The 24996-nt window shown below is 36.2% G+C and overlaps 1 protein-coding gene across 4 annotated transcripts in view; it reads right to left on the reverse strand.

Annotated features, from left to right (window-relative positions):
* Positions 1 to 24996, reverse strand: part of LOC131682625 (choline/ethanolamine kinase) — a 60325-nt gene that overhangs the window by 32404 nt on the left and 2925 nt on the right. For 3 of the 4 annotated variants that reach the window (XM_058964271.1, XM_058964267.1, XM_058964272.1), the window contains exon 2: positions 17666 to 17695. The exons of the other annotated variant lie outside the window; for it this stretch is intronic. In XM_058964271.1, the coding sequence (XP_058820254.1) occupies positions 17666 to 17695 (30 nt within the window). The remainder of the gene's footprint in view (positions 1 to 17665; positions 17696 to 24996) is intronic. 4 annotated transcript variants of the gene reach the window in all.

Consider the following 24996-nt stretch of genomic DNA (forward strand, 5'->3'; position numbering starts at 1 on the left):
TCCTTGACCTAGTAAATTAATGATTTGTATGAAAACAAAATCGCACAATGAATTTAGATGTAAATTACTTCTTGATGAATGTCTTTTCGTAAGCAGTTGTTGAATACAAAATTGCAATATTTTGACATTTGAAAATATGGCGAATCCAAGCGATTCAAGGGTTGATAAAATTCGTGTGATTTTATGTATCATCAACTCTTATGTCAAGGAATTAATCTACAAACCGAGCCCTAGAATTACAAAAATGAAAAGTGTGGATCTGACCCGAACCTGGCAGTTTAAAATATTAAATATCCGAACCTGGGAATTTCAAATTTATTCAAATTTATAGGACCCGAAAATGATAGAGTTTGAAAAGAAAATTCTCCATACTCACTTCTAGGAGAAATCATGGAACCTTTTGTAAAATATGGAATTATTTTATCAGAAGAGTACGTTGTAAAACTCTTCAAAGACGGTAAACCTCCAAGGTGGGCGTTTTCGAAATGATGTAATCTTGACCGTAAAAAAAACTGTTTTCAAACATATATTGTACCTTTCTTCACTATTATAGTACATCACTCAAGAATGACGAAATTTTATTGCACCATTCAATTGAGCTTTCGTATGTACACCATTAACAGGTGCTACCCTTTAAATATAAAAATATCTTTTTCCAATCGTACTTAGTAGCTATTCATATAATAGATATTACAACAAAAATCAAATGCTCATATAAATAAATGAGCATTTGATTTTTAAAGGTTGACCTACTAGAGCCAAAGGGAAAACGCTATTTTTCATCAAGTTCCTTCTACTTTCTTATCGCTAAGTTAGCGTCGAACTCTGATGAGACAAAAATTCCATAACTAATTTAGTTATAGGTATTGTGCTCTTAGTGCACAAATGTGGTTTAATACAGTTTTCTCCTTAGTAGAGAAAAAATAGTTTTTACCTAAATTTTTCTCCACTAAGGAAAAATATAGCATAGTACATATACATTGGCTTGCTAAGCCAAACCAAGTTTCATTAATTCTAATAAGCTTAATCATAACTCCTTCTTTTGTTGGATATCACGCAGGACAGAAACACAAATAATGTTTTTATTTTTGGAGGTAGTGTCAATCCGGAGTTAATTTAGTCCCGTCACCAAGTTAGTATCGGTTTCTGATGAGGTGAAATCAGAGCGCAAATTCCATAACTAATTTCCGAAAATTTTTCTCGTTATTAATGATATTGACTTTTCGTCTTTCAACACATTATCAAATCCATATTTAAAATCTAAGGTGTTATAATTAGTTTCAGAGCTTCACAGAATCAGTTTCTACATGAGTCTTCATGCAGGTATTTTATTTGATATTGATATGATTTTAGAATGATGGAATCCCGACTAAGAGATCCCATTTCCATAATTTTTTAAAGGTCTTCATGGCGTCTAAAACAATAGATTTTCAATGTAATAATCAGACAATGTACTTTCAAATTTATAATTGTAATATTTAATTAAATTAATCAGCTTCAATTAATTTTTTCTTCAATAGAATTATTATGAGTTTTGAGGGTAGGGGATGTTAAACCACAAAACCACACCCTGGCTACGCCAATGTATTGGTAACGATTATTTATTATGGGTGTTTTTGAGTAACCTTTTGTATATTACAAAAAACGTATTTTTTAAAGTTGGTGCAATGCACAGCAACACTACTATTTTCATTTAGTTTTAGGCTGAAGTTAAACAAATAATTGTGCTCAACTACGTTTGTAATAATATTGTCTTATTTAATACTGTCATCATTACTAGAAAGCGATATTGCTGGATATATTATGAAAATGATTATAAAGCACCTGAAAATATCACCGTATCCATGCAAAAAATTTTTTAACAGTTTTCGACATACTCCTAACTTTGCCATGTTATACAGTAGACTTTTAGGTATGTAAAAAAATATAACGAAATAAAAAATCAAGAAAAAAATTTTGGTTATTGGCCAGGAATTTGTTCTACAGAGGAGTACGCTGGTTCAACACAAATATAAAAATTGGATATAGGTTTAAGAAAATGCTTGCAAGTAATCGTAGTAGGCGATAAATCTGAAACATAAACTATATGCAAAAAACATTGTAGCTTAAATTCTCTTGAAAAAGTATGATATACTAACCAAATCATTAGATAAGAGGATATAGATTACGTGAAATTAACCTGTAAATGTAATGCAATTATTAGTGCTCGTACTTTTGCACGTTTTTTTAGTGTTTGGTAATTGGTGCACATATATGCACATTTTTATTGACTCTTATTTTGGGATTTTATTTTAATTCAAAGCTGATGTTTATTAGCGTACTAGTTTGACAGTTCACTTCAATCGATAATTTGTTTAGTTATGATTGGAATAATATCTCATCAAAGATGGATGAACTGACATGGCCATTGAATGTAACAGACCCATTCGTGTTTTGACGGAAATGCCTTTGCACTCCAGAACAAAATTCAAAGTACTTTAAAAAAACACTAAAACGAGGTTGTCTAATTCTTAATGCTCGTTGCGTTGCGTTGCGTTGCGTTGCGTTGCGTTGTGACGATGATTTTGGCGGATTGCACACTGACTTCATCATGTTTGACTGCTGATTATCTAATAAGAGTTGCTTAGGAAATGGTAAGTAGGAATTCATACCAATCCGACCCATATTAAAACCTCAACAGCATGATAGCCATCATTGCCGGCCGCCCCCATCTCCATCGTTCACGGGGAAGGATAAAGGATCAGATAGACAGAAGGTGTTGATGCTCCACCTACTTAACGGAAGGACGACGATTCATCAGACTCTTCCATAGGTGTCGCGGAGTTGGTAGTTTGGAAGAGTATCAGGTCTAGGATTCGCTCCAAGCAAGCGATGCGACCTCTAAAGAATATTTTATTAGGTAGTTGTTTAGTTAGTCTTCGAGTGCACGATCACTCTAAAAAGAGAAGATCTTGTTTAGTTTTTGGTTCTTTTTAAACTCTGGGCAGCCGGCTACCGAGAGTATATTATGTTCCCTAAACAAAAGCAATTTGAACTCCACACAGCCGACCGTGGGAGTATTGCCTAGAAAAGCTAATCTGATCTGCGTAATGGGCCGGATCACTCTTTATTGCAACAGTATTTGGACAGAATTCGCTACTTATTCTCTACGATATATTTATTGGCTTGAAAACTACCTAGTGATAACACATTATACAGGCAAAAATAGCGCGAGATGTTATAAATCAAGGAAAGTATTTCTTATTTTCCATAACGGATTGTTTGTGGAATACAAGTATACGAGTGATAATAACGAACACTGAAGGGATATACAAAGGATTGTTAACCTGATGCACGGGCTTGTTAGCAATAACGGAGCTTGAAATTAGGTTCATAAAAACAGACGCGGCGAATTTTCAATACGTATTGACCCGTGATCATCGATACTAGTCAGATTAAAGTGTTATTAGGGCTAATTTCCTATCAACTATTCATTTTTACGGCAATGGTTTCTCGACTAGATCTGTTCGCACCCTCTTATTCTGCTACTATCGGCAGAAGGCTGATAGCACCCAGTCGTCGCCGGTCTAAGGACCAAATGTCATCAATAGACTTAGACTCGCGTGGAGGCATGAGATAGGAAACTTGTGAGAATTTTGTTATCCCACCGTTTGACGACCCGAGGTTGTCTAATTCTTAATGCTCAATGAAAAAGTATTTCTTGAACAGCATTTTTATCGGCTTGCTGTTTTTCATTGTAGGACTTATTGACACTCCAAAACAAGGTTATTGGATGCATGTTACGTGTTTTTGAACATACCCCTGTGGGGGCGATTTTCGTCATTTTTAGTTCTTTATCCCTTTATAAGGCCCAGAGTTTGAGGCTATTAATGAATGTTATATTAATAGAAACACGGCTCTTTCACTTAGTTTAGAACATATTTACATTTATTTTGTAATAAAAACTGTTTTGAAAATATAATAGCTGCCGCCCGTTAGAAAATATCAGTCTTCGTAATATTTGATGTATTTCCGACGAGATTGGTCAAATATCAAGACAAATCAAGCTGGATCAGAAATTCAGACAGAAATTAAGGTGGGTTACTGGTTATTACCTGATTAACAGTAAATAATCCCTGGATTCTGAGGATGAGTTGAAAAATGAGACCACATATTACAGACTCACATTTATTAATTTTATTTTTTTTTCCTTTCAATTTTTACCACTCTTAAACTAAATTTTCGGATTAAAAATAGTTGTTTTAACAAATTTACATTACCAACTTATAGGGTCTAGAGTATTTTTTTCAAAATCGAGCTAATTTTATTGTCCAAAAGGAAATCGTCGATTTTTTTTTTTCAAAAAACTCTTCACCAATCTGACATTTTTCACTGTATCTCAATAAAAAGTAATAACAAGAGTTGCCAGACTCCTAACAAGTAGATTTCATATGATTGGAACATTTCTCACTTCATATTCCTGTGTTATGAACGAAACGAAAATAGTTGCCACAGCCTTATAAAGGTTTATATTTCATGTTCAATCTTGATTTACCAAAAGTGACAGTTAATACCGCAAATCATGTTTTTTCCAGAGATGTTCTACAAACATATATTTTTTTTAATGTTTTTGTACACATTTAATTTTTTTAATGAAAATGGAGCAAAATAAGGTTTTAAACATTAGTCATATCATCATTATACACGAAAAAAAAACCCTTAATTGAAAAATTATCTCGAAAACGTAGGGATTAGATATTTTATACATAGATTGTGTATGCAAACTAAAGTTAAGTAATTTTTGAATGAAGTTAATTCCGCAAATCATGTTTTTTCCAGAGATGTTCTACAAACAGCTTCATCACCGAGTCGCTTGTCGAGGAAAATTACAGAATGTTATTGAAATGATACATTATAAAGTACAAAAGTTTTGATCAATTCGCTTCACCCAAATTTCTAAAAAATGCAAAAAAGTGCTTTTTTCACTCCGAAATCTCTACCTCTACCCACAGCAAAGGACATAATGGCCTTAGATTAAGACAGTAAGTAAGAATGAATAAATTATTTAGTCGTACAAAATTTCGATCTAACTTCTAGTGTACTCCTACTCTACATATTTATGTGGCACTGACACAGATTACTAATTAACAGAGATTCTAAGAAACTTAGCAGTACGCCAGAAGTAACTAAACAGGTGTTCATCAGAAGTACTAGCAGCAATCCCAATCTCGTGTTCTATATGCACTGTTTATAAAAAATATAACAAATTTTATAAAAAAAATATATCGAAATATTTGGTTAATAAATAGCTTCGATTTACGAATTCTACTAGCACCTATTGTCCAATACGACAGCAATCCGCATTGATTGCGATTGATGTGTCAATAACGGGAAATAATGCGATACAATATGTGACAATCGTGTGTTATCGAGTCACGAATCGCCAATTAGTACCCTCGATGTATAGGGGAGAAGGGGTACACTTAACTCTATTTACTACCCATGATCGCATAGTTGTCCCGTTTTCTATAGAATTTCCTATATTTATGGGACTGATATGCGATCATGGGCAATTTAGGTATTCGCTCAAATCATTGGGAACACATACATTATTGATTTTTTTTTTGTTTTTTTTTAACCTGAACACTATAAGAAATACAGTGGTCTAAGCTTTATGCAGTATAAAACAAATTTGGAAATCATGTTAAACTCGCGTTTAAACTAATTTGTTGTAAGTCTGGATCACTTAATTATTAGGGCTAAACACATGAAGCAAAACCCGAAAAATGGCGCGATGCAGTGCGCTACCTAAACCAAACAGTCTGATGATATTGCTTCGTTGAGCGTCGCGTAAAACTTTAATGGCTAAACGTGACAGCTATCTTAGAACGGCAAGGTTGTGTACATATAGCTTGTGTATCTATTCTATATTAAATTTCCAAATTTGTTCTACAAAACTTAATTGCAAAAATCTCGTTCTTTTCGCGAAGATCCCTGAAATTATTTCCAAAAACTAATCCTCAAGTTCATGATTTAATGCTCCCGTAAATTGCAATTGATATTTTGTTGAAATTCTAGTCAAAGATACAGGACGGCATAATCCATAATCCAATATGAAAAAACGATATCAATATTGACGAAAAGATTCATTTATTTTACAATACGTGTAGGTCATTATCCAATAATTAGGAATAACGAATCTTTTAAAACAACCATGAAAGTGTCTCTTGTCACATCGTTAATAGGAGGGAATAACGATAGGTGACCCACTTGTTTATTAATTGTAATATTTCTTAGACCTTTGCGATAAAGTATTCTTTATGTGTGAATAAAAAACGACAAAACTTTGTAATATTAAATACACTCAGAAATGAGAAGTAACGTTTCATCATATTAGAATTTTACATATGTATGCCAAATGGTTCAAGTACAACACATGGAAAAAATAGCCATTCACCTGGCTATTATAAAAACACGTTCAACAATATGAAAGTTTATGGTTTATTCTTTTGTTACCCCTGTCCGAATATGCGCGCAGCAATTGCACCTCTTTCCATCTACGACATGAAAAATTTTAAGAAAACATCTTGGTCTTATTTCATACAAGGTCCAGTTGATACAAGAATTGAAGTCACTAGCCCCTGGACAAAGCCGCGCGTTTGCGTAATGGGCTTTTGATGAGTTGGCCGAAGATCAGCTTTATACCGCAAAATTGTATTCACCAACGTAACCCAGCTCTGGCTTAATGGATTTGGAGTGTCAGCGTATAATGTGGATAGTATAGGTAGTACTACCCACTTGAACATAACCGACTGGGTAATTACCCACTCGAAACTTTGCAACAAATCCTAACATTTCAAATCAGCCGCACATGTGTCTCGAGCACACAGTACACCCGTTTGAAACTTTCGAACTACCACGACTCCAATTGTCCGGACGCACTACAAGTGATTTGCGGGAATGTAATAAAGGGCGAACACGAAATTATTGTGACACCGAAAATGTCATGCCAATTCTTATAATGTTTAAAATCAAACCAAAATTTTAGGGTAGTTCTATACATATATTTACTTCAAAAATCAAAAGAAAAGTTAATCGATGGAGCCTTGAGTGTAAAATTGAACGCATTTTCGCTTGATGCCCTCCATCAAAGTCTTTACAGTGGCATACGGTACCAGTTTCTCAGTTTTTTTTCCATTTTCTTAACCTGTCCTTCTGGTCTTTGACTGTCTTTTTGTTCTTCCGAAGTTCCCGCTTCATCATTATCCAGTACTGCTCCACTGGGCGCAGCTCCGGACAGTTTGGCGGATTCATGTCCTTTGGAACAAAATGGACAGAATTGGCCTCATACCAATCCAGGACACTTTTAGAATAGTGGCATGATGCCAAATCCGGCCAAAATAGCGGAGCTTCGTCGTGCTGCTGCAAGAACGGCAAAAGGCGCTTCTCGAGGCACTCAGATTTGTAGATCTCGCCATTTACTGTGCCCTTTGTCACGAAAGGCTCACTCCTCAGTCCGCAAGAGCAGATGGCCTGCCAAATGAGATATTTGGAGGCGAACTTCGACATTTTCTTCTTCTTAAATTTGTCGCCCACGTAGAACTTGCTCTTGCCGGTGTAAAACTCCAACCCCGGAATTTGCTTAAAATCGGCTTTTATATACGTTTCGTCGTCCATCACACAGCAGCCATATTTTGTCAGCATCTTCTCGTAGAGCTTCCATGCCCGAGTTTTAGCCGTCGATTGTTGCCGCTCATCGCGGTTTGGGAAGTTCTGTACCTTGTATGTATGTAGTCCAGCTCTCTTCTTTGCATTCTGGACGTAGCTCTGCGACATGCCGATCTTTTTAGCCAAATCACAGTTTGAGACGTTGGCATTTGCTTTAATCATCCGCTTCACCTTTCCCTCCTTCTTTTTGTTCTCCGGTCCCGGTTTTCTTCCAGCTCCTTTGCCGTGGTCCAACGTCAACCGCTCCTGGAACCGCTTCAACACTCTGGAGACGGTTGAATGGTGAATGTTCAACATTTTCCCAACTACCGGTGCGACAGGTCAGGAAATTCCAGGTGTTTGGAAAGAATTTGTTCTCTCGACTCGCGTTGGTTCACCTCCATTTTCGTTGAATCGAAAAACACGACTTCGAGTTTGACAGCATGTAAACAATACACATCAATGAGAAAGTGTGCAAAATTTTGTTGATTTTTACCCAATGGTAAAAAACTTATGCCCTGTTGAATGTGTCGCAATAATTTTGTGCTCGTCCTTTACAAGCGTGTGTATTGCAAAAATTTGTCAAATGCCCAGTAATGATCCTCTCACCTTATCTTACTACCCACATGAACTAAAAGTGCGACGCTGACGACGAAATTATTTAAAAAAATTGTTATTTCTAGTGCGAGAGCAGTCATCAAAGAGTTCTTGAGACCTAGTTACACCCACAAAAGAGCACCTCGTGTTTTGGAATATCCGTCAGTGGTGTCATCATATTTTTTAATGAGACAGAAATCAACTTTATGGTCAACGGGCTGCAGTACCAGACCATAACTATCCCTCCGGAAGTCGCGCACTGAGTGCAGATAATGCCGCGACTACCAGGGGGTTAATATGTTTTTTTCCGGAACATTGATGCAGTTCATCCTGAATTGTTGGTTTCATGCGTTGCGTTGTGTTGTGACGATGATTTTGGCGGATTGCACACTGACTTCCTCATGTTTGACTGCTGATTATCTAATAAGAGTTGCTTAGGAAATGGTAAGTAGGAATTCATACCAATCCGACCCATATTAAAACCTCAACAACATGATAGCCATCGTAGCTGGCCGCCCCCATCTACATTGTTCACGGGGAAGGATAAAGGATAAGGTAGACGGGAAGTGTTGATGCTCCACCTACTTAACGGAAGGACGACGATTCATCAGACTCTTCCGTAGGTGTCGCGGAGTTGGTGGTTTGGAAGGGTATAAGGTCTAGGATTCGCTATCAATTTCCAGCACATAGCCAACATCGCTTGGAATGTCTTTATCAGCTACCGTGTACTTTGTCTTGCCAGAGTTTAGGTATAATCAGTCCGATTCTCGCAGACTTTCTTTAAATGAAAAAAATCATTTCCTCGACTTTGTGATTGAAAGCAATGATATCGATGCATCAATAGAACTAAAAACCACATATTGGTCGAACAGCGAATTTTGCGTGGTCACTGGCACTGTCAATCAAGATATTTATGTCAAGGAATGTTTGTAAAAACTCTTGTTTTTTATGAAACACGTCAAATCTCAAGGACAGACTATCCAAACCCGCCAGTCGGAACAGCTGACAGTCTATTTTATAAGCGATGACGCGAAAATCTGTCAGATAAGATGCCTCAAAAGCAGCCCCTGCTAGGCAGCCATTTTGTCCTGTTAGTGAAACATCTGTCTTTGTTAAAATCAAAACAACCCAATGCTATTGCACGGGCGACATGGGCCTAGATGCGACTAGGTCCATCATATGTTGACTACTGTCAAAGTCTGTATATCTCCATAGCGGATGACAGGAGTGACATCCCCCTGCTCAAAAGTCCTGTTAGTGAAACGATTTTTTGCCTATCTCAACTCAGCATTGTATTTGGTAAGAGCGCTCATGTGGTCTAATCAGATACCAATGTTTTATTGAACAGACGTCTAGCTTCCTTTCTAAAGATTGCAAATTTTCTTTCCACCAAAGAGCAACGCAACATACAGACCTCTTTATTAGATGACAGCGGTTTCAATGAACAGTAATGATCCTAGTCTGTAAGTCATTTTCCAGACCAGCTAGAGATAGGATCTTTCCCTCAGTTCTCTTTGACTGTTCCTTGTTATGGACGAAATAAACGCAAGTTGGTTTTCCTCATAATCATGTGTTTTGTGTGAGTATAGTTACAATGGTGAACATAACGTCTATTTAACCCGCCCTTCATATTAGATTAGACGAAAGCGTGCCAAATCTTTATCTATTCTGTTATTTGAATACTGCTTAGTACTCCGTTCCTAATTGTATTATAAATATAGCTTTATTTCCTTCGTATAATACATTGTTATCATGAATGAATTTTGTAATGGCAGCGAATATAATTGCTCCGGTTACCAAAATTGGTCCTAAGAATATACTACCTCAGGAGATATGTAAACTAAAGATTTTATATTTTTTCCTGTATCAAAGATACGTTACACATTGTGAATGATGAAAGTTCACAGGATGCATTTTCTGGTCGTCGATTTTTGGGGTCAATTCCTCGACACCATTATTATGCTGACAGCTGGTCGTGGCCTGTGTGTTTGACGTTCAAGTGGCCTTATTCGGTCCTGTATATTACTGTACTCTTGCCGTACAACACTTTGATTTGCCTATTTTGGTCTACAGGGAGTTTCCGAGCCCCGCCTCGCGTTGCATTCCGTATTTAACGTTGGTGCAGGATTGCTTTGATCAGAAGTCCGTTGTAAGATGCCCTTCATTGGACCACTTACGGGTGCTTTACTGCTTGAAACTTCCGCATCCCGTCAAGGCACAAGCTTCTTTGAGTTAGCGCAGTCTGGTCTTCCCAAAAACATAGTTCAGGTGGCCAACAAGAGTTCCATAGTTTGAAAGACTTCTTTTCAAGGCTATCCAAAGCTCGGTGCATACATTGTCATTCTGATTCTACACCAGCCGGTGGATGTTTCCATCGGATTTCACAGGCGATCACGAGATACATCGAATATCTGATGTTCCAAGTTGAAAATATTTGCAGGATATCAGACTGAATTGACGGGCATTACATAGCAATTTAGTTGTAGTTTGGGTGCTTCTCTGGATTTTGTTGCATTCTAATACCATCCCCCCGGTGTCTTCCCTATTGGGGTTTTGTCTGCTCTAATCTGTCAGCTTCCACTTCCATATGTTTCACTTGTTTCTTTCCCGGAGCCTTCTGAACCATCATCAGCCAGCCCACCAGACTGGCGCGTATCCGCCTTGACCCCTATCTGAGCGTAAAATTCAGAAGATAATGCAGTAGCTACCCAGTTTACTCTGACCCAATCCTTCTCTTCTTCTACCTCAGTGGATACAATCATCTAGACATTCGTGTTTACCAAAGGCGTTGTTTATGTTATAAAGACTCGCACAGAGTGAAGCCAAATCTACCTATCGATGGCTACCTATCGTGCAAAGTAAACATTCTTCTTTCGGAGAACATGCAAGAAAAGTATTAATGTTGAGAAAAATATTAGTGTTGAGAAAAAATACAACATATAGGCTTATTTCAGAAATGTTTCTAGGCGCAATAAAGAGGTAAATCGAGATCTTGTCAAATGGGATTTATAATACTAGTTATAAAGCACAAAAAAATAATTTTCGAGTAATTTTGTCACAAGATGGCGGCCGTGAAATTTTTTCTCGTTGACGCCTTTTTTAGAAAGGGTCCACGGCCGGAAAGTTTAAACTAGTTCTCCCGTAATTTTTAACCTAGAGCTTAAAACTATTTTTTTTATTTCCTTTTAACATAGCGACGCATTTTTTTCAATATTTCGTTTTTTCGCTAAATTGCGCTCTTTTTAGATAAAAAACGCTGAATATGTCATAAAAATTACACAAAATTGTTGATTAAAAAGAATTAACGAATAAAAAAAATAAAATCATCGTACGTCGCTGGAGAAATCAATTTTGAATATGTTGTAGGTAAAAATTTCAAAACGATCAAAAATCGTTTGTTCGAGTTACGTTTCCGGTCAGGTTTCGAGAAAAACGCGGTTAAAGTTTTCAATGTTTGCTATATCATTTTCAAGATCCTAAAGCACATTTTACACCAATAAAAAATGGATTTTTTAAATTATGCGGTGGTGTAACCTCTTGAAGCTAATTTCTGCGCCCAAACTTTACTTTTAAATCAAGTTTAAATGCTCGTTAAGCCTGGTTCATAAGTAAAGCGAGTTGAAGAAATCGGTTGTTTTTATTTTCCATTATGTTCCGACGAATTTCTACGGATAGAAAATCAACCATGTAAGAGCCCCACATGACAAGGTGACGGCACCCTTCCATCCATGATTTGTGAGCACTATATCGGCGATTTTATGTGACTATGATTTTGGCGGATTGCACATTGACTTCATCATGTTTGGCTGCTGGTAAGAGTTGCTTAGGAAATGGTAAGTTGGAAGTGATACTAATTCGACCCATGGCATGATAGCCAGCATGATAAGCTACCATTGCCAATCGGAGTTATCTCCATCGTACACGGGGAAGGATAAAGGATAGGGTAGACGGGAAGTGTTGATACTTCACCTACTTAACGGAAAAACACGGCATAGAAGGTTTAAGGAAGGGTAAGAGTTTCAGCGTAAAAAAACACTTTTGCTTTGCATTTTTTTTAGAAATTCGAGAGAAGCGAATTGATCAAAACTTTTGCACATTATAATGTATCATTTCAATAACATTCTATAATTTTTCTATGCAAAGATATCCACAAACTACTTAACCGATTTAGTTCAAACTTTGCATACACATTATATATAAAAATGCCTAATCCTTACGTTGAGTTTTTGGAATATTTTTTCAATTAAGGGTTTTTTTTACTCATTTGAATTAAAAATTGCCATTTTGCATGAAAAATTCTACCATTTTATGAATAAAACCCCCTTAATTGAAAAATTATCTTGAAAACTCAACTTAGGGGCTAGGTATTTTTTACATAGAATGTGTATGCAAAGTTTGAAATAAATCGGTTAAGTAGTTTTTGAATGGCAGCTAAAACCGCAAATCGTTTCTTCAGAGACGTTCTACAAAAAGCTTTGTCACCGCGTCGCTTGTCGAAATTTTTGCATAAAAAAATTACAGAATATTTTTGAAATAATACATTACAATGTAAAAAAAGTTTTGATCAATTCGCTTCACCTGAACCTAAAATTAACAAAAAAGAGTTTTTTTACGCCTTAACGCCTTTACCCTTAACCCAGACCCCGCCTCCCCTGAAAAGGACAAAAGATCTAGGATTCTAGGTAATCGATGCGATCTGTAAAGCATAGTTTATTATGTAGTTAGTCTTCGAGTACAAAATCACTCGAAAAAGAGTGTTAAGTGTTTGAGGTTTTTTACTTTGAGTACATGTTACCGAGCCCTAGTAACAATTGAGGTTTTATGATAGTTTTATAGCCAGTGATAAAACTTAGATTGCACTTGTAGCGTGCTATAAAACTTCAATTGTTACTTGGGAGAGTATCCTATATCGTTGTTGTTGTGCTATCTTATGACATACGCCATTTGTGTAGTATATGCCACATTGCTTGTCTAAACAATCTCTACAAAGTGACGTTTTTAGAATTTTGACATTCTGCTTGATTACTGAGATATAACGAGAAACGCGCTGAGAAATTTGGAGTTTTTGACGTAGAACTACGTCTTTGTTTTCGATATGGGGGTGCACGTTGCAAATCCTACAAAAATGGTATGTAACGAAAAGTGGTCCAATTTGAAACGCATATAATTCAGCCATCTCACGATAAATTTTCAAATTTTTTGCGCATATCGTCCCGAAATACTTCTAAGAATAGATCCCAATAGATAAACCTAAAGATTTTTGATATCATGGCATTGAAAATTTCAATAATGTACAACCTAGTCAAAATATCGCGCATTTACACGGACAAACTCAGTTGCCTGTTGAACGACAGGCGGAGCAGATCACTGCGCTGTGGGTTTTCACAGCCAGTTTAGCTGAGTTAGAAGTTCGTTATACTGGCTCTGGATGTACGCTACCCAGTGCTGTCCAACACGCGACTGAGCTTGTCCATTCAAATACTATGCTTTATTTGTGTTGTGCTCGTTTCCAGCACACTTTTATGTATAATTATTCGTACATTTTGTGTACGTTTGTACATGCGAGCTCCATTTGCAAACACGGTTAACATAGTGGCGTGGTATTAGTTGTCTCTTTCGCTCTACCCATCATCATCAGCGTTGATTCATTTTGCTTTGTGGGCTTGGGTTCAATGTTCAAGGCGAATGTGTAGGTAGGTGGATCTAATGTGTTACTAAATTGCTCAACGAAAGTTTATTATTTACGTTCGAAAAATTCATTGATTCATGTTCCTCTAACGTGATTCACTCAGCCTATAGTATTTTGATTCTACTAATAGGTACATACTACAAAGCCTATTTATGAATGAATACACTGCCACTTGAAAAACCGTTGCAAAAAATGCATCTTAGTCCATATATAAAATTGTTTTCGATTCTTGTATATTTAAAGTTTCGATATATGATTTAGACCTTTGCCTTCGCTACATTTGTATGCGAAAAAGTTACAATAATTGCAAAATATAACTAGAAGGCTTGGTCTATACATGAAATGTGATTATATTGTCTAAAATTTGATTTTTCTTCACTGGTCCGGATTTTTTGACCACACATAATCGAAAAGTCTTACAAGCTAATCTTATGCTATAAATATTTAGTTCCAGATATTAGTTCGGTCACAGTTTTCTGTCTTCTTTCTTCAGATCTTCTCAAATAAGTTAAATCGGATTCGATCACCTACTACAAATGAAATGACCTGATAACCAAGAAGGTTTGGTTCAATATGTAATATTCGATGTTGATTGGTTGTGATTAAACCATACGTAAGAAATATATTTGATTTATTATTACCATAAATGTACTAAGAAAATAAATGTTTTACATTAAGTAGTAAAGTCTTACGTCTACAGCTCGTGCAATCCCATAGGGCTGCCCCTTGTAGTTTTTGCTTCAAATGACTATGTTGGGAGATTAGCTCATGTTATCTTGATGTATTAGATGTTTTTCTGTGTAAAATTATCTGAGAAGCACAATGGCATAATTACTTTTACAATAAAAATGCACGAAATGTAAGAAAAATGCAGTTTAAGCTTTAAAATTTAAATATTTGGCAATACTGTAAGCAAAAATACAGAATTGAATTCTCTGAATTGTTTCTACCATTTATAAGCTTCAAGACATACAATCTCAAATTTTAAAAACTGGTTTTTCTCGAAATGTGCTAAATGGCGCTTGTCATAAGATAGCACATCAGTGTGCTCTAAACAATGGCAATTTGAACTCCAAACAGCCGACCGTGGGTGTATTGCCAACACACCTAGAAAAAAAATCGTGTAAATTTACGTCTCCTGACCCTGACATATACGAGCATCAAAAATGACTTACTTTTGAATTTGATTTTAATTTTACATGACGTTGAATTTCGTAAATCACGTAATTTTACTCCACATATAGCGTTTTTCCTTGACTTGATACAAAGTTTATGTGACTGACAAGTTTTCGTTCTGCTGATAAATAAATTACAAATTTATTCTGAATGGCAGCAAGTGTAATTTTATGTCATTGCGCATGTAATGTATATGTTTTATGTAAAATTAGACGGAGCACGGTTATATTTCGTCATTTCGCGAAAAAAACTCTGTCATGCTTGCAATTACGTCAACGAAAAAATTCATATTTTTTGTGTGTAGAAAAGCTTATCTTATCTGCGTAATTGACTTGATCACTATTTGTTGCAACAGTTTTCGTTCTTTCTCCCATATGGTATATATTTATTGGATCGAAATTGGTAATACTTGGGTAATATAGGCAAATAGTTATGATAGCGCGGAATGTTATACATTAAGGAAAATATTTCCTAATATTCCTTCATATCGGATTGTAGTGAAATACATCTTATATGAGCGATAATAACATTTCTGGGAAATACAAGGTATTGATAACCTAATCCACGGACATGTTAGAAAAAAATGGAGTTTGAATTTAGATTCATAAATACATACGAGGCGAATTTATGTTCAGTATCTATCGACCCGTGATCAGCGATACTAAACAGATAAAAGTCGCATTTGACATGATCTCCGATCAACTATTCATTTTGACGGTGGTGTTTTCACGCCTAGACTGATAGCACCCAGTCGTCGCCGTTCTAAAGACCAAATGTTATCAACTGCCTTAGACTCGCGTGGAGGCATGAGATAGGAGACTTGTGAGAAGTTGACGACCTACACCTGCATTACCCACGTTAGATCGCCAATTATCTCACCGATCGAAAACCGGCGGCAATGGAATCATAAAATTAATATATTTTGATTCATAAAAAAATGAAACTGCATTAGCAAAACTGATTTGCTAAAGTTCAACACATGAATTTTTATTTTGTCGATATTTATAAAAACCAACGGATTTGCTGAACCTTTAGATTTGAATAGCAAAAAATAGAATTACACCTTTAGATTTAAATTGCTAAAACTCTCCAACAGATCCTAAACAACACTCTTGGATAACTCTAAGGTTGTAGATGTGTTTGGATGCCGCAAAATTGACAATCGGTTAATATTACGAAATGTAAATTCTATTTTCCCGTGACAAGTGTTTTACCCTTAAAATGTACAGCATGTGAACATTAGCTTTGCACACTTACAGTACATTTTGTGTGGTAAAAATACTGGTCGCAGGAAAATTGTTTTTTGATTTCGTAATATTAACCGATTTTCAATCTTGTCGCATCTAAACACATTCAAACTTGAGGGTATGCATATGTGTCAGATCGACGAGATAAGAAACTGTCTGTGTGTATGTGTTTTACTGATATTTCAGCAATGCTAATTAAGCTGAATTAAAAATTAGTGCGCAACTTCGGCATTCAGATTAGTATGTTATATTTTGCATATACAGGGAAACATGAGGAGACTTGATCAGGTTTTAAGCTAAACTTGCTTAAATCTCTAGAGCAATTTTCAATCCATCAAAACTTCTTGTAATGTAATGGCCAAAGGTTTGTGCGCATTCATGATTTTTTGATGCGCTTCTTCAAAATTTATAAAAGTTTCACTGCGATCGTTTTTCTAGCCGTTTCTCCACTTCGGGGATATATAATCAAGAGAATTTTGAAAAAATCAGAAGAAATAATGTTGTAATCATTTTTCATTTACTTTTGAAATCCATCGGTACCAGTAAAAATATAAAATGCAAATTTTAGTAATAACTATTGCAATGTTCCGTTAATATAAAGTTTGATAGAAAATTACATCACTTAACGCAAATTATAAATTACGGAATATTTTCTATGATGAAAGGATTTTTCATTCCAAATTTTTAAAATTACCTGAAGGAATCAAAACCAATATTTTTAAGTAATTTTTGAGAACCAAATAGAACACGGTAGGGCCAAATGTAGCGTCTGGCTCAAATGGCATGACCAATTGTAGAATATCGCGCGAGGGGAAACACTAAATCTTCAATACCACGCAGTGCCAAAAGTCTAACACAATTAAATACTTTAAGTACCATTAAACACCATAAAGTAAATTAAGTATCGTAAAGATTTAAAAAAGTACGCGTCCAATTCTTTGTACATTAATTACTGAAACGATTTTAAGCACAGCGCATTCGTACTTTAAATACGCAAAATCCTTCAATTACCATCAAGATGTACTTTAAATACTTTAAGTACGTACACATCGACAGTAATTAAGTTAAGTACCTCATTAAGTACAACAGAAGTATTTTTATTACTTTAATTATATTCAAAATACGTTGGTATTTTCAATACGACGCACTCAAACCTGCTAATGCTTGACCCTCGATCTCGCGCTTGGTCAAATCTCCCCATGTTTCCCTAAAACTGAATTAAATGAAAGTAACTAACTATAACATTATAACACTTGTATGTATATCTTACCTCTTGGAATTGTTCCGTGAGAATATTACCCTAGTGAGAACAAACAGATTACATATTATTATCTACCTATTTAATAAATTTAATAGGTTGTCAATAACAAACTGTCACTTCCGATACCTAAAACAAAGGTTTATATTATAGAAACAAGTGTTAAAATTCATGTAACTATTGGCATTTTCGTTTTTTACAGTGCACTACACCGGTGTAGTCGGTGCATTCAAACTTGGGTGTAATCAGTCTATCTCTTTCTTTAGTAGATACAGAACACTAGATTAGGATTGTCGCTGGCATCAGTGGTAAGAACATCATTGTTTTGGTTCCGGGATATACCTGTCAAATGGGCCAGATAAAAAAAGCAAAAAAATAATCCTCTATCGTCGTTTCATAGCGACTAATCATTTTTGTTTCTATTAGCCAGCAAAACAATGGCTATTCTTGGCTAATGTGTTTTCACTAATTAGAATGCACAAATTGTCTAAACTTGTACTGAATTTTGATAAATTTTCATTTCCTTGTGCGGTATATACAAACTCTTTCATTTCATAACAATAACAGTCGAAAATTTACACCGAGAAAATTCGTTATATTGAATATATTGATTTCACACATATTTTTTGCAATTTGTAGTGGCAGATAAAAATTAACTGTCACGCATAGATATCATGGGAAAATTAATGAAATTATAATAGTATGCCACATAGAAATTTGTTACATAGCAGATATCACATCATTTTTCTGTTTGCCTCTCGTTTATTCTGTTGCAAATTTTATGCATTGGACGTTTTCGGTCTGGAATGCATAAAAATCACAGCATAATAAACGAGATTGAAATGAAAAATAGGCAAACTCAATTTGAAGTTCAACTAAACGGTTTGTGGTTAAAAGCTGGCCATATTTTTCTGCGTGTACCAAAAGCGCGGACCAAAGACTTTTACTAGAGAGACTTTCGATACTTTGACAGATATATACCGGAAGCAAAACAAACATGTTCCGAGGCGAAAACAATGGGAACACCAGCCAGGGTGGCCAGACCTACCGATTTATCGGTAGTCCTACCGATTTTGGTCATCCCTACCGATTCCCAGAAGACCAAGGGAAAACTACCGATATTTTGTTATCCCTACCGAAAACTACCGACATTTATTGATTTTGGACACATCCTACTCAACATTCCTTTTTGGGTTGGATTTGGTCTGAGATCTGTGTTTTCAGTATTTCACAATTCTATGTCAACACTACGTTTTTGGTACAACAACCCGGCCTACCGATAACTACCGATAAACTTTTAGTGACCTTACCGATATTAAGGAATTCTATCTGGCCACCCTGACACCAGCGACAATCCTAATCTAGTGTTCTGTATCTACTCTTTCTTTGCACTACACTGGTGTAGCACCAAGAAAAAACGAAAACGCTATATGATTTATATTCGTATATTTAATATTAGGCATTATGTAAACATGATTTATTGCAACCTTGCACTTAACCTACTCAGTAAATATGTAAACATGTTTCGGTATAACTACAGGTTATTCAGCCAAATTGAAAATCATGTTTTCTGTTTTACATAACATCAGCCAGCGAGTCATATATAGAAACACCAATAATCTACAGTCGAGAGTCGCTGATGCTTCTAAAATGTTATAGTCGTTGCCACTTTTGAGTGCGCAGTAAATCGTCTATACAACTCAGGCGCAACGGAATAATCTACGCTCCTATTCACCACTTCATTAGACGGAAATTTCCGTGTAGGAACTTGTTTTGAAGATTGCGTGCTATTGGTAGTCGATAAAGAGTATATGCTTACAGCGGAGTTATTTACTGTTTATAACAGTATCCATTCATCGAATTTCAAACTGTGTAATAAATGAAGGCTGTAGCCTTCTTAGAATAAAATAAACGATCACGATTCTAGTTTTGTTAGCTATGCAGATGTTTGTGGTAGACAAAGGACAACCTAACTCTTTTATTCAATTGACACATAAATAAGCCGGAAATAAAAGAGACGTTTGTTTAACGTCAAAAAAGTTTTCAGTCCAACATCCAGATTGTCGCTTCACTGTTATTGACATGTTTTAGGATAGGGATCCAAAGCAATTGTGAAGTAATTTATTGAAGACTGTGGAAGTATGGGTTTCCTATTTAACAGGGCGTCCAAGGTGCTTCCAATTGAATTTCGTATTTTCATAACACAAACAAGAAAAGTAAACAAACAACAAAATAAATTTTACCGTGTTTATTCACCCTCTCTCTTCTACTACACACGTCGAATTGCTTCTACTGCTGGTGGCGGTAAATGGATGGTTTCGTCCGACCGACCGGGACGACAACGGCCGAATTCTCCCGGTATATCGTTAGCTGCTCCGACAGCGGTCCTTTGCGTTTAGCAAGGGAGGTGAGCTTGGCTCCTTTGGGGGAACCTCCCTACTCGCCATAAACGATCCCGGAAACGATTCCCAGGAAGAACCTTTATCCGCCCTGCTCCGTACTCCTTGACAGTTAACTGTGGAGGAAAGCTTGGCTCGATCAACTGATCCTCCACAGTGAGAATGGCACTGGTGCCTCTTGGTCCTTTTTATTTAGCCGGGGAAGCAAGCGGCTCCTTGGCAATCAGCTTCTGTTATCCGGCGACCGAACACCACAAAACACTGAACACTGGACCATGGGCCGGCACTTTCAACGGGAATCTACCTTCGCACACGCGCTTTACGTTTGTTGCGGTGGTGAGAAACTGTCCCGACAAAACAACAATTGTCTGAACGTTTGGTTGTTACCGTGGTCCTTAACTGTCTCAACTACGATGGCCGCCTTCCACCTCAACCAAAAACAAACACATACCGCCTCGTCGCATAGCTATCATCGTAGCATAACCAGTGTACACATATTTTTGCAAGAGGAGGGCGATGACCTATCTAAATCCTATGATATTTATTTAGAATTATGCAACAAAAATACTACACTTAATAGAACTAACAAAATCGTCCACGAACAAAAATAAATACAATTTTTTTTCAAGGTGTGACCATCATATGGAACAGTGGTGAGAATTAAGTTGCAAAACAAATACACTCTACGGAGTATATACACAATATCAGGTATGTATAACAAAAATAAACATGTACAGAACCAAACCGGAAAAGCCCGGTTAATTTCCCAAAGACATCTTTAACGGGGGCCGGGCATAGCGTAGTTGGTAAATCGAGTGCCTTGTACGCAGCTCACCTGGGTTCGATTCCCAACAAGATTTTTCCAAAAGATTTTTCCAAGAGATTTCTCTAACCCGAAAAGAGGCGAATAACCCCAAGGTTAAAACCTCTATAATAAAAAAAACATCTTTAAAACATTCAACTCTGTAGCGATAGTTAAGAACGCGAATGTTGGGAGTACACAATCGGTGAATCACTACTAACTACTGACTGGTAAATATTTAAATTCCACGTCGAAGAAAAATAAAACGTGCAAAACAGCTGTCTAGCACTATCATAATCCTAGACACAAATCAAATAGAAACATATATTTCCAGCTGTCTAAACTTTAGAGCACAGAAAACAACGGTTTACATTCAAGCAACAAGCATTTAAATGCATATAACTATGATTCACATATATTTAATATTGGGCATTATGTAGAAATATCATAGCAGTATATATTGCAAGCTTGAACATATACGACTCAGCAAATATGTGAACATATGAATTGAAAATCATGTTTTCTGTTTTACATAACATCAGCCAGCGAGTCATATATTGAACACCAATAATCTACAGTCTCGCCGATGCTTCTCAAAAGTTGTAGTCGTTACCATTTTGAGTGCGCAGTAAAGCGTCTATACAACTCACGTGCAACGGAATAAGCTAAGCTCATATTCACCACATCATTAGACGGAAATTTCCGTATAGGTACTTGTTTTAAAGATTACGTGCTATGGGATGCCGATAACGAGTATATGATTACGGCGCGGTATTTACTGTTTATAACAGTATCCACACGTCGAAATCCAAACTGTGTATTGAGGTGAAGGTAATGTAGCCTTCCTATAGAAAAAAAATTAATAGTCATATGATTATAGTATTATTAGATGTTTATGGTGTATGAATGATGTTTATGGTGCATGTAGATGTTTATGGTGCATGATTGACCGCTTAACTACTATATTTAATTGACTCAGAAATAATTCTAAAATGAAAACAGACGTTTTTTAACGCCAAAAAAGTTTTCAGTCCAACATCCTGATTGTCGCTTCACTGTCATTGACGTGGTCCAGGATACGGATCGAAAACAATTGTAAGAAATCGTTTATTGTAAACTGAGTAACAAAAAACTTACATGTACGGAACCAAACCGGAAAAGTTCGGTTAGTTTCCCAAGTATATCTAGAGAAAATTTTCAATAGGACGTAAGTAACATTGAGAGCCTCTCTTTGTTTACTTTCTCTTTCGTTTATTACGACGTCATTACAACACTTTGTACTAATTTTCCAGTACATATCGAAAGCCGACGGTTTTTACTACAATATTATGCAAAGAGTAGAGTAGTAAATGTTGAAATGGCCGAGTAATGAACAGAAGAGAAAGACCTCAAAGAGAATCTCTCATTGTTACTTACGTCCTATTGAAAATTTTCTCTAGATATCTTTGGCACATTCAACCATGTAGATAATATTTAAAACGCGAAGAGGAGAGAGGGTAACCGCGGAACAGCAGGAACTGTGAAACATTCGCAATACAATCGAGGGTCTGTCTCATAATGAAGAAGAGCTTATCTGCATAAGAATGCGAAGAGTCGCAGATTTGACAAAGAATCAGCGTAAGGTGTATGCACTTACCTATATGCTTAATAATGTGGTTTTCGTTTGAAGCGAAACTGAGTCAGTTCCTAACCCCAACTGCTGTCAAAATGTATGAACTGACAGCAGTTGGGGTTAGAACCTGACTCAGTTTCAGGTTCAAGCGAAATCGCCATAAGATTGTTGGCACTGAACTCTTCGAAAAGCTCAGTAAGCTTCAATGTGGTAACTTTTTATATTCAGATCAATTTGTTACATTTAATTTCGTTTTCATGTCTTGTTTTTTTGGTAGTGATGCAATATTTACATCGTGTCGATTCTGTCAATCGTAAAGTTAAAACTTTCGCTTTACATACATACATATTATCAACTATATGAATAGCCTCTTAGCAGGATGCAATGAATGGCGTACTAAAATTTTGTGTGCTACGTACTAGTACTGCAAGTTGTGAGGTTGACTAATAAAGAAAAGTAAAATTAATGCTCGATAAATGTTTAACGGTCACGATCACATTCATTCGAAACTGCATTTGATAAATCTCTTCTGCGGTAATTAAATAATAAATTCACATTGCGTTCAAGGTGCCTTTGAAGCTTACAAAAAAAATAAGGGAACTGGATATAAAACAAATAATTCCCAGATATTAAAAGGACTCAAAAACACAAAGAGTGATTCCATTTTCAGGAGCTAGCATCAATTCGGCGCAAGCTTAGTCCGCCCACCAAGTTAGTGTCGGATTCTGATGAGATGAAGTCGAAACGCAAGTTTCAGTTCCATCCGTCCATAATTTAGTTATAGGTTTTGTGTTCTCAACTCGCAATGATTGTTTCAAACAATTTTATCCGTAGCGCAGAAAAAATAGTTTTCACCTAAATTTTTCTTCACTAAGAAGAAATATAGCAGGCCCAGTCCATTTAAATCCCTATATGTTGAATTCATGTAGCCTTCACATTTTCAACAAAATTGTTTGAAATGACATTATCAAAAATTTTGCTGAAGGCACCATGTCTCTTAATATTTTTGAAAAATTAATTCACCATAATTACCTCTATGAGAGTTAATCACTAAAATTTCTATATTAAAGCAGGCGCTGTTTTATGTTGATAACTTCCCGAAGTTGTCAAACCTGCAAAGTCAAGGATTATATTAGGTGATCTTGAACGTTGAAAATTTTTTAGATCATTTATTCCTGTTTAAAAGATCGCAATTTTTGACTTCATTGACATATTATACAAGAAAATAATCTATAGAGTTTAGAAAACTGTTCCATGTTGATCCTTCTTGTTTGTAGACTGGAATGACATCTGTTAGACTACTTATGTTTTTGAGTTTTCAATAATTTATCAAACTCATATTAAATTTCAGCATTTTTTCAAAAAAATTGCGATTTTCATCAGAACCCCCTCCAAACCAAATTTCTGGTTACGCCACTGCATTCTAATATATTTAAAAAGTGTTTTATGAAGCATGTTCTGTCCTTGCGACTTTTATTTTCGGTCACGTCGACCTCTAGGAATCGGTAGTAGTCATGCATTTTCAAATAGTCTTTAGATTGTGCAATTTGCGTGTTTGCAAAGGTTATTTCGTAAAGTTTTACGTAGAAGCATAAGTGTTCAAATTATGTTGTAAAAAGTTGGCACTAGTTTATCTCTTTTTTATTTAGGTGGCTCCACCATTACCAATCTGTTATGTCGTCACAGTGTTTGTGAAGTTCAGTTTTTGAACGCTCTCTTATTTGCACATGTTTTATTTACCGTTGGCATTTATGTTTTGTGGACTTTGATCAATTAAGTGATTTGTTGACCGAATATAGTACCATCGATAACAAAATCAACAGCTTTTTGTCGATAATTAGCAGTTTTATTTTGTCCCATCCGCCGACCTGCTGTTGCTGAACGGCACCATAATAATTATTCTGTATTGTGTGTTTTGTGTGGAGTTTCTTGTGCATTGAGTGAGGATAGGTAGCCGGGGACGAAATGAGCACCGTGATTTGCAACTACCGATTAGCCGATGATATTGCGAGTAGGTATGCACATTTTTCATGTTATGAATTTTGTAATGCTACTTTTCACCCCATATTCAGTGGGATTTTTCGGCTTTGCAAACCTTGCACGTCTTTCATGGCCGATATGGGCAGTTTTCGAGGCTGGCCAGGAAGGGTCAATAAATGCACACAGTGTCATCGACCAACTCAAGCGAGATTTTTTTTTCGGAGTTTAAACTTATTTTTAGGAGTAATGCCCGATGTTCCGGTTGTACTGTCATTAACTAATCCATTCTCGGAACGCATCCCACTTTGCATATTGGAAGCCCCTAATACTCCCGAAACAGTCCTTGTATCTCCCGCTCAGCATGTAATAAGTCACCTTATTACATTAATATTAATTTCGGAGATGGAGCAGGATACTCTCTCAGGCAAGTACCGCCTCTTTACTATGCTCCGATCAAACTTCGTCATTGCTCATTATTCCCCACCGATGCAGCTGTTGATATGAATATCTAAAGGCACTTATATATGGACGGTGAGTGCTGTAACGTCAC

The sequence above is a fragment of the Topomyia yanbarensis genome, chromosome 2 (genome assembly GCF_030247195.1).
Source record: "Topomyia yanbarensis strain Yona2022 chromosome 2, ASM3024719v1, whole genome shotgun sequence".
Lineage (NCBI taxonomy): Eukaryota > Metazoa > Arthropoda > Insecta > Diptera > Culicidae > Topomyia > Topomyia yanbarensis.